Below are 14,617 nucleotides of genomic sequence, written 5' to 3'. Positions count from 1 at the left end.
TTACTATTATTATTAAACACTAAAATGCAGCCAGGCTTAAAGGCTCTGGCTGACAAGTTCATCTGAAAGAAAAAACTCAAAGTGACATGCAGACTTTCTCTTCATACTCCTCTTCATCGTCCTCCTCGTCTTGGTTGTTATCATCAGTGCATATGTTTATTAAAAGGAAAGTTTTTTCTCATAGTTTTTTGTCCACCTCACAGCAGTGAGAGCTCCTATTGGCTCAGGTTTCAGTATCAGCAGCTGCCATTTGCTGAGCACGGAGAGCTCTGGTTGGTTCTCTGTTTGGCACATCATCCAGTTGGCTTCAGAACTCATATGACAATATTATGTGCCAGTGCAGGTGCAAATGTTAGGGTAGAGGTGTGTTTCACGTGTCATAATGCATGTCAGTGTGTACTGATGTACTGTATAGGTGATTAGGAGTGTGTATTTGTGTCTGTGTTGCCTGGCAAAGACAGGGATGGGCAGTATTTCACATATGTATTTGAATACTTACTTACTTATATTTCAAAGGGAAACTAATGTTTTTAGATCTCTGACTAAAATATTCAGATTGTATTTTCTTATTTCTGACCTTGTTATTTAATGAGAATAAGATATTTTAAAATACTGATGCTATCTGGGACTCTAAGGGGCGGATGTCTCTCTTTCTCACTGCCTTGGTCAAAATATTTTGACATTATCTCCATATTGTGAATAACAAATCACAAAAACTGATATATTGGTTAGTAGTCACCTGTTTAAATCACATTTCAGGCATGTTTCAGTCACCCCTCCCTCACACACATCTGGTGTAACAGATTTACTTTCAAATTTAGTCAATACAACTGTCTGTACTTCTACTTTCCTTTAACCTATGTGCATAACTATAGTGACTGTGTATTGGGCTGTAAGTGTTGCAATACACTTCTTAGTGTACTACAGTCTTGTGGTTGAATGTATCACTAACAGAGGACTGAAGATGCTGTTGTTGTGATACTTTCACTATACAGCAGACAAGCTATTGTCATTTGAAATCTTGCACAGAGAATTCTTCCCTAGACCCAATAGCCACAGAGATGAAGAGAGAGAGAAAGCATCTGATCACACCAGTCATGCATTACATGCCATGACAGTGTTGATGAGAACTGTAGGACCAGGACAACATAAATGAATGTACCTTAAGCCCACATCAGACTTCAGACCAAACCCTGAGACCCAAACCCAATTGGTCTTAAAGACAAAATATGCTAAATTTGAGATCACATACCAACCTGCGACCCAAAGCTTTACTTGTGTTTTATTACATCCATTACAGACCAGTAGCTCAACAGGCTGGTGTAATGCAACTCTACACTGTCTGGTGGCCTGGTGTTTTACATAACAAAATGGTGTGAAACCAACCTGAAACCAGACACACTTACAGGACCTGTCATGTTCAGGTAGTGTAGTTCAACTCGACTTCAGACAAATGCAGTGTTATTCAACATTTGATTTAACCCCTACCAGGTTGGTTAGAAGCTGGTAATGTTACTGCAACTTCAAATGCCAGCTGTAAATTTTTGCCAAATCCCCTGTCACAACTTGTTCTCTGATGAGCTCCTGCCAACACATACTAAGTCGCCAAATGCCTTCTTTTGATCACAAGTGCAACTTCTTTTATGACTCACTAGAAGACACTTACTAGGACTGAATGCCCACATAGTTTCTCACCCACTACCTTGTGGTCACTGTTGGGGATTAAATCCAGGTCTAGTGTTTCTCTTTTGTGGCTGGCCCAACTCTAGGTAATATCTTCCTAAATGCATTAACTATGATGCTGATGTTAAAAGCGGACAATAAAAAGTAGTTTGATAGACTTTACATGATCTATAATGGCTATACCTGTAATAAATACCCTTTTAACATTTGACTGTTATATGATGGAAGACTTATGTGCTTCACACAGCCAAATCAATCATTTTTAATGGTAAGCTATTACCATAAAAATAGCAAATGTAAACTACTTAAATCATTTACAGTAATAGTTTAAGACACCACAAAATGTAGTAATAGGATACTGTATAACGCAGTAGTACCACTAAGAACCAACTTATTAATAAAGTTGTTTACTTGTCTGAATACTTTGTTTTGTCATTGAATCTATCTGAGTGGTGTAGTCCAATTCATGAAAGCCCCTAGGTGTATGAATTTTATGTGTTTATAGCTACTGTGATATCAATCTTTTTTATAGAAACATTTGCCTGTCCCAACTGCCAGTCCTAACTGAAAACTCATGCAGTCTGTGTTGCTTTCAGTAATGTTGACCAAAGTCATACCAAAGGGGATTGGAAAATACAGTGTGTTACAGTGTGTACACTGTGTTACTTGTTTTGCCCATCCCTGTATGTGGTCCTATACCATTGGTTTTGTGTATGTGTGTTGTACAAGTGTCTGTGTGTGTTTGTATAAGTCCATGCATCTCTTGGGTATGGTAAAGTATCTACTAATTAGGGATTTTCAGGCAGAAATAATGAAAACAATAGGAACAATTACAACATTATCCTTACCTTCAATCACAATTACTATTATTTTATTGTTTCATGGATGTGATTTTTCAGGATGTCTTTTTGTTCATAAGACTTGCACTCATTTTAACCAAGATTCTGCTTTTATACCCACAATTCTTGATCACATCCCTGATTAATGTTATTGCATTATGTCAGCATCCCTGCTGACTTTATTTTCTATACAAGAAGAGCCTCCATGGAAAAACTCTACGAAACAATGATGTGTGTTTGTTTAGAAAACTGTCCACTGTGCTTGATTTATGAATTTATAAATGTCCAGTCATGTTTCTCACTGATGGTCAAGTGATTCACTTTGTAGGTGGGCAGGTCCTTGCTGAAGCCTGACAGCCAAGTGGTGGGAGGACAATATCTGTCCAGTCTTTCTAGGCTAGATGTTAAAGAGTGAGATCAGGAGTCCTCAGAAGATATGATTGGCTAAACTGGAAAATGGGGCAGATCACCCACAGTGAGTGTTAATTGGTCACCGAAGGAGATGAGCCATAGGAGATTTCCATTCTCTTTGAGAAGGGAGGGAAGGATGTGTGTCCATTGGCTGTAAGGCACTGGCTTGGGTGTGGTCAGGAGAGATCAGTCATGCTTAGGCTCATAGGTAGTCCTGGACGGAGGTAAGCCACTGGGACACGGCCGTTCTCACTAGTTGATCCTGTGATGGATAGACGAGCTTTCGAGCGCATTGCATCTGTGAATTTCATCTGCATAAGGAAAAAATATGTTAACTAAGTTTAAATCATCATCAAGGTTACAGTACTTGCTATTTCTTGACAAAGAACTGTGTATCCATTTATCATAGGTTGTAAATGTGCTGTAAAACTGGGATAATAAGTTTAAAAGGGATGTAGTGTTTAATATATTTCCATCTAACAGCTGTGGCTGCTTTCAAAACGGTTTACTATGTATTACAGAAAAAAGCAGTGTGCAGTAGTACTCGATACTGTATATATGTATATTAGAAAAAAAAAATTATAATAATGATTATACATATATATATATATGTATACACACACATATATACATACTGCATATATAGACACACATACATACATACTATATATATATACACACACACACACACACACACACACACATACCATATATATTACAAATATGAATATACACCACTATTGAATAAGTGTTAAAACAATTATTGGTGCAGAAAAACCATGTTGTCATATCAGCAATCTTTGAGTGACTTCAATCATTCCATACTACAGGGGACAAGTATGAGTTCTGAAGCTCCATAAACTTCCACATTGATAATTGTCATTCCATTTGTGTAAGTTGTTAAAATTCAGACAATACATGCACAATCACTGACCAGCTATAGCTTTACTAATTGACCATAGACAAACACGTACAGCTTGCAAGATACCTTGTATATAATACTAATACTAATAATAACAATAAGGAGAAGAAGCCTTAAAGGAACAAACTTCTAAATATGTATTTGCATTTGTCTAGTATAGTTTGCGGTTTACAATACAACCTATGGTCTATGCCAAAAAAACATCAAATCCAATATGCCAAGAGAAACATCAAAAAGCACTTTTAAGGTCATAGTCCAGAGCTAAATTCTGAGCATTCACAACTTGCAATGAGGTGAAAAGACATATTTTGCACACATGACAAAGCTGTGCATGGTCACAGTGGTCAGCTTTTTTTTTGCATTTCTGTTTGCATTTGGATTAAATCAATTAGATTAATTTGTAAACTGTACAGGTTCTCACTGCTTCCAGTCTTTATACTAAGCTAGACTAACCAACTTTGTACACAGGCATGAGAGTTATATCCATCTGATCATCTCAATCTCAGACAGAAAGCATAAAAGCATATTTTGTTGAACTATTCCTTTAAATTACTAGCAACCCTCATGTGATAAAACACAAGTCTGGGTAACACATGACTCATGTATTAATATTACATTGACACTATGACACTTAAACCTCATTCAGACCGACACAGTGATGCGGTTTAAACACGCATCAGGGTTCTATCTGTATGAGTCAATGCAGATGTCCCACCATCCTTCACCAACCTGCCCCTGACCAGGATTGGACTCGGTTCTGTGAAGAGCAGGACCCCAAAGTGATTTAATGATGAATGTCATTTGAAAGAAAGAAAAAAGAAAGAGTGAGAGAGAAAGAAAGGTAGGAAAGAGAGATGGAAAGCATGCACAAATGTGTAATCAAGAAAGAGGGAGCGTACAGATAGACTTTGATTAGACAGTGGTTTATCAGCAAAGTGTATCGGCATATAACTGCAGTTTGAAGTCTCTTCTAACAGTACAAGCAGGTTGGTGACAGCTAGCTGTCTCATATTAATTAGTCCATTGCAGGTCCAAACTGCACTCAGCAGTCTGAAAGTGGTATTAGTCACTGATCAGTCAATGAGTTATGGGGAATGCTGCAAATTAATTAATGAATTAGATGTTAGAAATATTGAATTTTGAGGGGATTTTGCATTAATGCCATTAAGTGCCTTAGTTTTTCTGGTATTAATTATAATTGTAATAATCAATTATAATTCAGTTCAAAACATTTAACATTCCTGTGTGGTTATTTTACCCATAAACATTTCCAACATTTCTACACTGGTTTCTCACAAAATATATGCCTGCTCAATATGCTCAATACATCATTTTTACACACATATATGTGTGTGTGTATATATATATATATACACATACATACATACATGCATATATACATATAACAACAAGAACAATTTAAATAGCTCAACACAACTAATATTACAGGTCGTTTCTCCAAATTCAACACAAAATGCCACTTTTAATGACTACTGCTGTTTCAGTATTATTCAACCCCCTGAATAGATGGTAAATGGTCTGTATTTGTATACCCCCTTGCTAGTCATTTCGACTACACAAAGCACTTTTACAATACATCCTCATTCACATCCACTCATTCACTCATTCATCAGGAGGAATCTAAGTTGGAAGAGACTTTTCTTTCAAACATATTCACACACTGAAGCTATGCTTCAGGAGCAAGTTGTCTCTTGTCCAAGGACACTTGACATACTGAGTTAGAGGACCTTATGATGAGCCACAGCCTCCCCATAAAAGCACTTATCAAGGGCCTCATTAGTTGCATCAGGTGTGCTTGAGATAGAACACATCGAATGCCCGCACTGGCTAGGGGTTTGTTCACAGTGATGTTTGGTTGCATTTTAGAAATATGGGTAAGCAAAGCAAAGGCACTGAATGAGATACTAATAGCAAAGTTGACAAGTTCAAAGCTAAAGGAACACTGGCTACACTATCAGGACATGGTAGAATAGAAGCTATGAAAGGCTGATTTCTGAGGAGGCAGCCAAAAACCCTTGCGTGACTGCAAAAGACCTGCAGCGAGACTTAGAGGTAGCAGGCACTAACGTTTCAATCTTTACTCCTTAACTCCATGACATACGTCATTACTGAACCAAAAGCACAAGATTATGTGTTTGGAACAATATCAATAAGCCACAGAAGTTTTAAGATTCTGTTCCGTGGAGCAGTGAAACAAAACTGGAACTTTTCAGGTCTATGGATCAGCGATATGTCTGGAAACGGAAGAATGAGCCATACCCTGAAAAGAGCACACTGCCTACAGTGAAGCATGGCAGTGGCTCGGTGATTCTCTGGGGCTGCTTTGCTTCTTCTCGCACTGAAAACCTGTAGTGATGCCAAGATGGATCAAGTATCAGGAAATCCTATGAGAAAATATCATGCCACCTGTGGAAAAAGCTGAAGCTTGGGCATCATTGGACCCTCTAACAGGACAATGATCCTAAGCATACCTCAAAGTCTACCAAGGCTTCAGAGAAAGTCATGGAAGATATTAGAGTGGCCATCACAGTTGATTGACTTGAATCCCATAGAAAATCTCTGGTGGGATTTGAAGAAGGTGGTTGCAGCACACAAATCCAAGAATAATAGAGAGTTACAGGCTAATGCCCATGAGGAATGGACTAAGAATCTTCAGGAATGCTGTCAGAACCTGGTGTCTGGCTATGCATCATGTTTGCAGCATAGCAAAAGGGTGCTCTACTAAGAACTAAAGATGCTTGTCAAGAAGGGGTTGACTCATTTTGAGACTGCAGTAGTGGCATATTGTGTTGAATTTGGAGAAACCAAGTGTAATATTAGTTGTGTTGAGCTATTTCAATTGTTCTTGTTTGAGTTGTTCATTGAACACAACTGAAAGTTTGTGATTTTTGCTGATACATCTAATTTGCAATGGGGGTTGAATCATTTTAGGTGCAACTGCATATGTACACACACAGAGGGAGAGAGAGAGAAAGAGATAGAGACAGAAATGTAATTTATTATTATCAAATCTACAACATTTCCTGATGCCACTGAATGCAGCAACACATACTATAGCATTAGGTAACAAAAAATGGAGAATGTGTGTAAAAGCATAAATTGGATTATGTTTGTATGTTGCAGAATGAATGAAGTGTAGAGAGACATCTGAAACAAATCAAACAACAATTGAGAAAGGACCACTAACATTATGCGAATATGATTCTGATCTCCTATTTAAGAATATATATACTAAAGTAGGTTGTGCTTGACATGATGCTTCTGTTGCACTGAAATTTATTTAGAAATCAAATCTTATATCTCTAGGTTTTTCCCTCAAGGCAAGAGTACAATACATATAGTATGGGATATCACGTCTCCGTGTGACCAGATTAAAGATTAGCGTTGACATGTCCCCAACTACACATTTAATTCTTCAGTTTGATGGCCGCTCTTCACCAAGTCCAGCTGTGAGACAGAGTTGGGGGTTATCCTATTCCTCTGCTTCAGGAAATTATAGTCATCATTTAATTCCCTTTCAGTTAATACACTTAGTATACACTTAGTACAGCCCATACAATGTGCTGTACTAAGTGTATACTTGCCCTGCATAGCATTCACAGATCTGGAGGAAAATCTCAACACAAATGCATTGTAGACCAAGCAGAAACATGTAACTATTTCATCTAAAAGCAAGACAGCAAACAGCAATTGAGAAAACCTTATGTTACGCAAACATCACTCAGAGATTCGCTCTTAGCAGCTCCCATTATGTTGCCCTTGTGTGTATGTGTTCTCTCACACTGAGGCAATGGTGGACCAAGCTAGGAAAAACCACTGCTTGGATGGGCTGTACACACAGTACTGTGTGTGTGTGTGTGTGTGTGTGTGTGTAGCACTCTCAACTCCTCACACGCAAAAGGAGGCTGTTAAAAGCTCAGGAACTTAAAAGCCACTATACACTGCACAGGTGCAGTAACCATAGGTACTTCAGGACATTATAACCATTGCTGGCTCAAGGGGAGGGAAAACCCAGGGAATTTTTCTGAGACAATGCCAATTTCCAGTGTTACCTCTAGACCTAATTTTATCACTGCCATTGGTAAATGTGTGTCATATGACACCCCAGAACTTCAGGTCAATATAAGCAGACCCCCGTGAGGGTCCTACCCTGCAGCTCTCCTCTTTTCTCACCTGGGCTCTGCTCCAGCTCCAGCTCCTCTCACCCCTTTATCTCTCCTGGATCCTGCTAAGGGTCCAGCTCCAGCTCAAGGTCTGCAGTTCTCTTTCTAGCCTTAGTGTGGTCTGTACAAAGTAGACCACCTTTTTCATGGCAGCAACACAAAGTCCTGCCTGAACCAAGTTTATTCAATGCCAGCAGGTATGACTCACAGTCCGTCTGCTGATCTTCCAACAGGTGCACATTTAAGTTAGCACAGAGCAGCTAACAACCAAGGACAAAGACCAGCTTTGACATCACAACGAACGACAAACGAACTGGGCATTAATACCATAGCATGTATATTTGTTGTTATTAGTTCTGCTCATAGAGACACAGGGTCTTGCATGCAAACTAACCATCCTTCCCTAGTCTGGCACCCTATCCTACACATTAACACACAAATTGGTCTCTGAGAGACAAAGCTGCTACACACAGGCTGGGAACACACAGCCTACCCCACCTGTGTGTGGGCTACCTCACTGAACTTGTGTAGCTCCAGCGTGTGTGTTGTCCGCGCAGACAGCGCGTTTGATGCAGTGCTTTCTGCTAGCCTGCCTATCTTTCCACACTGAGTTTGCTTTTGATAACGGTCGCAAGTAATCAAATGTTTTATTTCATTATAAATGTCACATGAACAGATAATAATAACAATAAATTAAGGGATTCTGTCCACAGGTACGCTACAGGGCTTTTACTGTGAAGTGGAAACCGGAAGTATTTATTTAAAAATTATAGCTATACGTTAATTTTTTCCATGTATGTGACATATTGTACAGATATGGACCGTGAAACGATGAAATCTATATGAACTATGTAATCTTGCTGGTTTGATGTAAAAACATATCAGTTTCATGGCTGTTTCTGCTGTGAACTGCATGTGTGTCGCAGAAAAAGTAGGCCAGACTCTCTAGAGGAGCCGCAGTAAGATGTACCTGAGTCGCACTCCTAACATGGTCTGTGTGGCAGCTCTGACCTGTTTAACATGGATGCTGAAAGGGCAGGTTCTGATACGCAGATGCGCTGCACACACACACACTCCCTATAGTTATTTTATGATTTCATGCTGGCATTTAAAATCCAAAACTCTATGTATTGCACCGAGTAAACCCATTGAAAGGAAGCAGCAGTACAGTGGTATCACACTTACATTTGTTCTACCAAGGTGTCCATTGTTTGATGATGCTACCAGTCCAAACCATCCCATCTTTAAAATAAAATCGTTGGGCTACCTAATGAAAAGCTGACATCAAGACAGATGTGAATGAGTGGCCAATGAGTCAATACATTAAAGAGGATGATTGGCTAGAAAGAATGGAATTGGAGAAACAGGGAAATCACTGAAGCTCAGGGAAGGAAAAAGTGGAAAAAAATGATGGGTGAGAAGACATGGAGGGCATTAGAGGGGTAGAAAGAAGGAAGGAGAGGAGGAAAGAGGAATGCAGAGAGAGTAGAAGTGGTAAAGAGGAGAGGTGAGGTCAGGAGAAGTAAGAAAAAGGGATAGAGGAGGAGCACAAGCTATAGGGAAATGAGTGAACAAAAGAAAGGAGTCACAGCCATGTACATTTTTGATCAGATACCTTGTATAGAGGTATAAAGGTATAGAGGTATATTAATCTAGACTCTGTTATGGTCTCCATGTTACTATTGATTATCAAGAACAACTGCTACATTCACATCATGCCCTAAGTCATACCACTCAGCAATGCCAGCCAACCTCACTGGCAATGCTTGTCTAATTGTTGTGATGAGTTCAATAAGCTAACGTCTTTCATGTACATGGATATTAATGAAATAATACTGTTAAAAAGCATAGTGTGTTAGGGTCATATGTATTTTTGAAGTGAAAATGAGGTTGTACTGTTGTATGGCCAGTATACTGTATACTAAATTGTTCATGTTAAAATGCCATTAATAAACGAAGCATCTGCTTGGAGCTCAGTCAATGCATTACATTTTTGTCTTTGAACAGGACAAGGCTATCACTGCTTTATCTGTGGAGGAAGAAGAAAACATTATGACTGGGCTGACATGTGCCCACCATTTTACTCAATTGGTATGAAGATTCAATAAATGGTTTGTCTCAATGGTTACTGTAGTGGTAGACTTATTTGTTGCTGTCTTTAATGATGGGTCTAATTTTTCAAGCTGTGCCTCACAATTTTTTCATAATCTCAAATAAAATTTTATTTGTATTTCAAATAACAGTGGGTTCTAAATAAATACGTGACCTGTGTGGTAATAACCCCCTGTGAGATAATAACCTGTGCTATACATGATAAATTAAGCATAATATACATTTTCACACCACTATTTCATGCTGTAGATATAAGGTATGGCAGAGTTTTGAATGTGAATGCAGCTGTTGCTTGAGCTGTTGTAACATGGTATGAATTAATGCCAATTAAAAGTTAATTGTCTAAACATTGTCTATGACTGTGAGGTGAGGAAAGTTTTAGCCATCAATCATCACTCTCCTACCCGTATTAGATCTTGACGCTCTCAATGCCGTAAACGTTGTAGCCCTCTTTATAGGTGGCGTAGTTTGGCTGGTGGCTGGGGGACAGCAGGTTGAAGGTGGGGGCATGTTGAGGAGAAGACAGAGTGTGTGTGTAGTTTCCTGTGTGCTGGGGGGACGACAAGGTGTTGGCTGCCACCTTTATAACAAAAATAAAGTAAGCGTTACTACTATACTGATTGTGGTTATGGAACAGTGATGACTCCTTAGCTGCATTACTGTTATTATTATTAGATCAAAAAATTTACTGTACGTTGTGTAATTTGTGACGGAACAACGGTCAATGGAAACCAAAATCGCTAACCGATTGAGGGCTGGATTCAAAATCACACTGAAAATCAAAGTAAAAAATTTAAATCACAGGCTGATTCAACTTGCATGAATTTCATAACGCAACTCATAATGTGACTCAGTAGTGTGTATGGCCCCCATGTGCTGGTATGCACTCCTAACAATGTCTGAGCATTCTCCTGAGATGGATGATGTCCTGGGGGATCTCCAAGACCTGGATCAGGGCATCAGTGAGCTCCTTGACAGTCTGCGGCGCTACTTGGCGGCGTCAGATGCACCGATACATAACGTCTCAGAGGTTCTCAATTGGATTCAAGTCTGGGGAACATGATGGCCCATAAATGCTATCAATACCTTCATCAACTGCCTACATACTGGCCACGAGTCTGAGCATTGTCCTGCACCAGGAGGAACCCAGACCCACTGTACCAGCATAATGTCTGACAATGGCTCTGAGGATTTCGTCATGTTTCATCATCATGCTGTTGGCTAGCATGTTTACGGCTGTGCAACCGTCCAAGGATATGCCTCCCCAGACCATCACTAACCCACCACCAAACCTGTCATTCTGGATGATGATGATGCAGGCACTTATGCTTTCTAACTGGAGAGATTGATATCCCTGAGGTTTAACTGACTTGGTGTTATACTGTGATGATTAAGTGTGCCCTTAATTATTTTGAGTGTATTTTCCAATGAAAATGAAACTGAAAATTAAAATTATTGCTTGCTAGAATCTACATCCCTGGAATGGCAACGACCAAACCCCTATGTTTAAATGTTCAGCTGTCTGTCCCACATGGAAGAGGTCCCATCCAAGTTATTTGGGTTTAACCCGATTGGCTGCATGGGCATGGACATGGCTACCAGGTGCACCAGTGATTGCCCCTTCAAGGCTTGGCGGCTTACACTCCATATTCTGGGCAAAGTTGCTGTATTCAATAGCGGCCCATTTATCCAAGTGCTTGAATTGTTTTTAGTTTAGACCTGGCAGTGGCTATTACCCTCAACCCAGCATTACTGGGACACAAACAAACACAACAAAGTTCCAGATATAAAACGCGACAACAGGGTCACTTATAGTATTTACAACTTAAGATATTGCACTGTTCAGTCTCCCCAGGGAAGCATATGCAGTGGAGCTGGGAAGGAGATTCAAGCTGATTAAGATTCTAACCTTAAGATACAGGAGAAACATTGGGGTTCTGTCATGGTCATGAAACAGTGGACCAGCTCCTATTTATTGCAAGGATAGTAGAATCATAAAAATCAGATCAAATAAAGTTAACTACTACTAAAAGCATTCACATTATGGCAAAGACACAGACTGCAGTCAAGTATAGAAAATGCTAAGCTACACACACAAGTATGTCCATGGCAGGATCCAAGGATATTATTGTGTATGCTTTTCCAAGTGTTAGTCAAGACGCTTAAGAGCAACTTCTGTACACACACACACACCATTATACTGTTTGAGCTGATGCTAAGCATCCAAACAGTAGCAGTCCTAATATATGGGAGTATTTCAACCAACCCAGGGTAACCTAGAAACCAAGAGCAATGTTTCATCCATAACAGAGCTGCACTATATAAACACAATATATGGGAGCATTTCAATGATGAGCAACCATAACAGAGATTATGTCTTGTCCACCACAGAGTGTTGATATAAAAATAAAAACTGAATGATTGGCTGTGATGGTGGCAGATGGCCATGCAGCCTCTGCTACTCTGAGCCAAGAGAGGGAGAGGCACCATCTGTAATAGTCTAACTTGCTAAATCCTGGCAACGAGCGAAAAAGTCTGTTGTTTGTAGTTTTACCCCCCAACAACTTCATCCTCTACTCTGTAAACCCACCAGCATATGACCTGGCTCTCAGGCAACACACTGGCCGGATTACGTAGGTTCACCGAACTTGTTTAAGTTTATTAGTTGCAAGAACCCTAACCCTAACCCTAACCACAGGACCCTGTCCATGGTAGCGTGTGGTAGTGTGTTTGTGTGGTAGTGTGGCAGGATGCACCCTGGTGTTGATGTGGACCAGGGGTGAGTATGATATCTTAATGGTCAGGCTCCATCATATTTTAAAGAACTCATAGTACCATACTACCTCACTAGAGCACTCCCAGAATGCAGGTCTACTGGTGGTTCCTAAAGTCCTCAAAAGTAGTGCAGGAGGCAGAGCTTTCATTGGGCAGACACCCTCTCTACATTTAAGAGTAGGCTAAAAACCTTCCTTTTTGATAAAGCCTATAGTTTAGAGCTGGCTCAGGCCTTGGACCAGCTCCTAGTTATGCTGCTATAGGCTTCAACTGCAATGGGACTCCCCATGATGCACTGGGCTCCTCTCTCCTCCTCTTCCTCTCCATCCATATGCTTCATGTCTCTTTAATGTCTGTTACTAGCTTGGTATCTTCCCCGGAGCCTTTCTGTGCTTTTCTCATCTCTCATGTTCCTGCGGATCCTGGTCCTGGTTCTCCTGGCTGTGGTTCTCTGGCTACATGAATCACTACAGCGGATCACCAGCCACCGCCACTTTTTACTAATATTAGTCATGTTATTATTATTCACATATTGACTATTGTCATGTTTTTCAATGTTACCACATTGCTAATTATTAGTCATATTCCTATTATTAGTACTATAGCTGCTGTTATTATTTTGGTTGCTGTTTGTCTATGACAGAAAGCCGCCCACATCTGGGCCTGGTTCTATTCGAGGTTTCTTCCCGTTAAAGGGGAGTTCTTCCTGCCACTGCTGCCTAATATCATATCTGATGCTTGCTCATGTGGGGATTCTTGAATCCTTAATGTTGAATTCCTGAATCGTTGGGTCTCTCTCTAATTAAAGAGTTTGGTCTAGACCTGCTCTTTATGGAAAGTGTCTTGAGATAATGCTGTTATGAATTGGCACTATATAAATAAAGACAAATCAACAAATACAAATCAAACGTAAATAAAGTAATCCTATTGCAACTCTTACAGCAATTTGCACTAATAAGTAATATCAGGAGGTATTATGTTGCAAAACTAACATTTAATTGTTTAATTGAGCAAAAACGTCTTATCCATGTCTTGGGCCCAAATCCACAGTAGACTGAGTGACCACTCAATTCCAATTGGTGACAGGGTGACCATTAAAATGCGATACAGACTATGATTGATATGTTTTAGTGCTGTCAAAATTAATTAACTTGTAATTAATTTGAAATATTTTATGTGTTTAAAAAACATGAAAGTCATTAAATTAATGTGCATTTTGTTTACTTTGTTTTATTTAAAGGCGCCTTTCTCGGCACTCAAGGACACTGTACAATGAATTAAAAAAAAGTAAAGGTACAATAAAATATACACAAGATGTTAAAAACAGGGTAAAATCAGATAGTGCAGTTGAGATCAGATGGAATAGGCAATCTTAAACAGGTGGGTTTTGAGTCTGGATTTGAAATGGGGGAATGAGTTCCAGAACCAGGGAGCAGAGCAGCTGAATGCTGATGGTGAATGAATGGTGGTGAGATGGGCGGAGGGGACAGACAGGTGAATAGAGGAGGAAGATCTGAGGGAGTGACAGGGAGTGGGAACATGGGAGGATTTTGAATTCAATACGGAACTTTACCGGGAGCCAGTGGAGCTGCTGGAGGACAGGAGTGATGTAGTGGATGGAGGGGCTCGAGTGATGATACGGGCAGCTGAATTCTGAACCAGTTGAAGTTTATGGAGGGATTTGTCAGGGA

The 14,617-nt window shown here is 39.8% G+C and overlaps 1 protein-coding gene across 2 annotated transcripts in view; it reads right to left on the bottom strand.

The window, feature by feature from the left end:
• Window positions 1–10,560: 10,560 nt before the first annotated feature.
• Window positions 10,561–14,617, bottom strand: part of LOC139199332 (glutamate receptor 2-like) — a 90,789-nt gene continuing 86,732 nt past the window's right edge. Inside the window, exons 19-20 of one of the 2 annotated variants that reach the window (XM_070828385.1) lie at window positions 13,510–13,552; window positions 10,561–10,617 (exon numbers count right to left, since the gene is read on the bottom strand). In XM_070828385.1, the coding sequence (XP_070684486.1) occupies window positions 10,561–10,617; window positions 13,510–13,552 (100 nt within the window). Of the gene's footprint in view, window positions 10,732–13,509; window positions 13,553–14,617 lie in introns of both variants that reach the window. The other variant, XM_070828384.1, reaches the window with a different exon arrangement.

The sequence above is a fragment of the Pempheris klunzingeri genome, chromosome 3 (genome assembly GCF_042242105.1).
Source record: "Pempheris klunzingeri isolate RE-2024b chromosome 3, fPemKlu1.hap1, whole genome shotgun sequence".
Taxonomy (NCBI): Eukaryota; Metazoa; Chordata; class Actinopteri; order Acropomatiformes; family Pempheridae; genus Pempheris; species Pempheris klunzingeri.
Note: the sequence above shows the minus strand (reverse complement) of the source record. Positions and strands in the feature narration are given on the sequence as shown.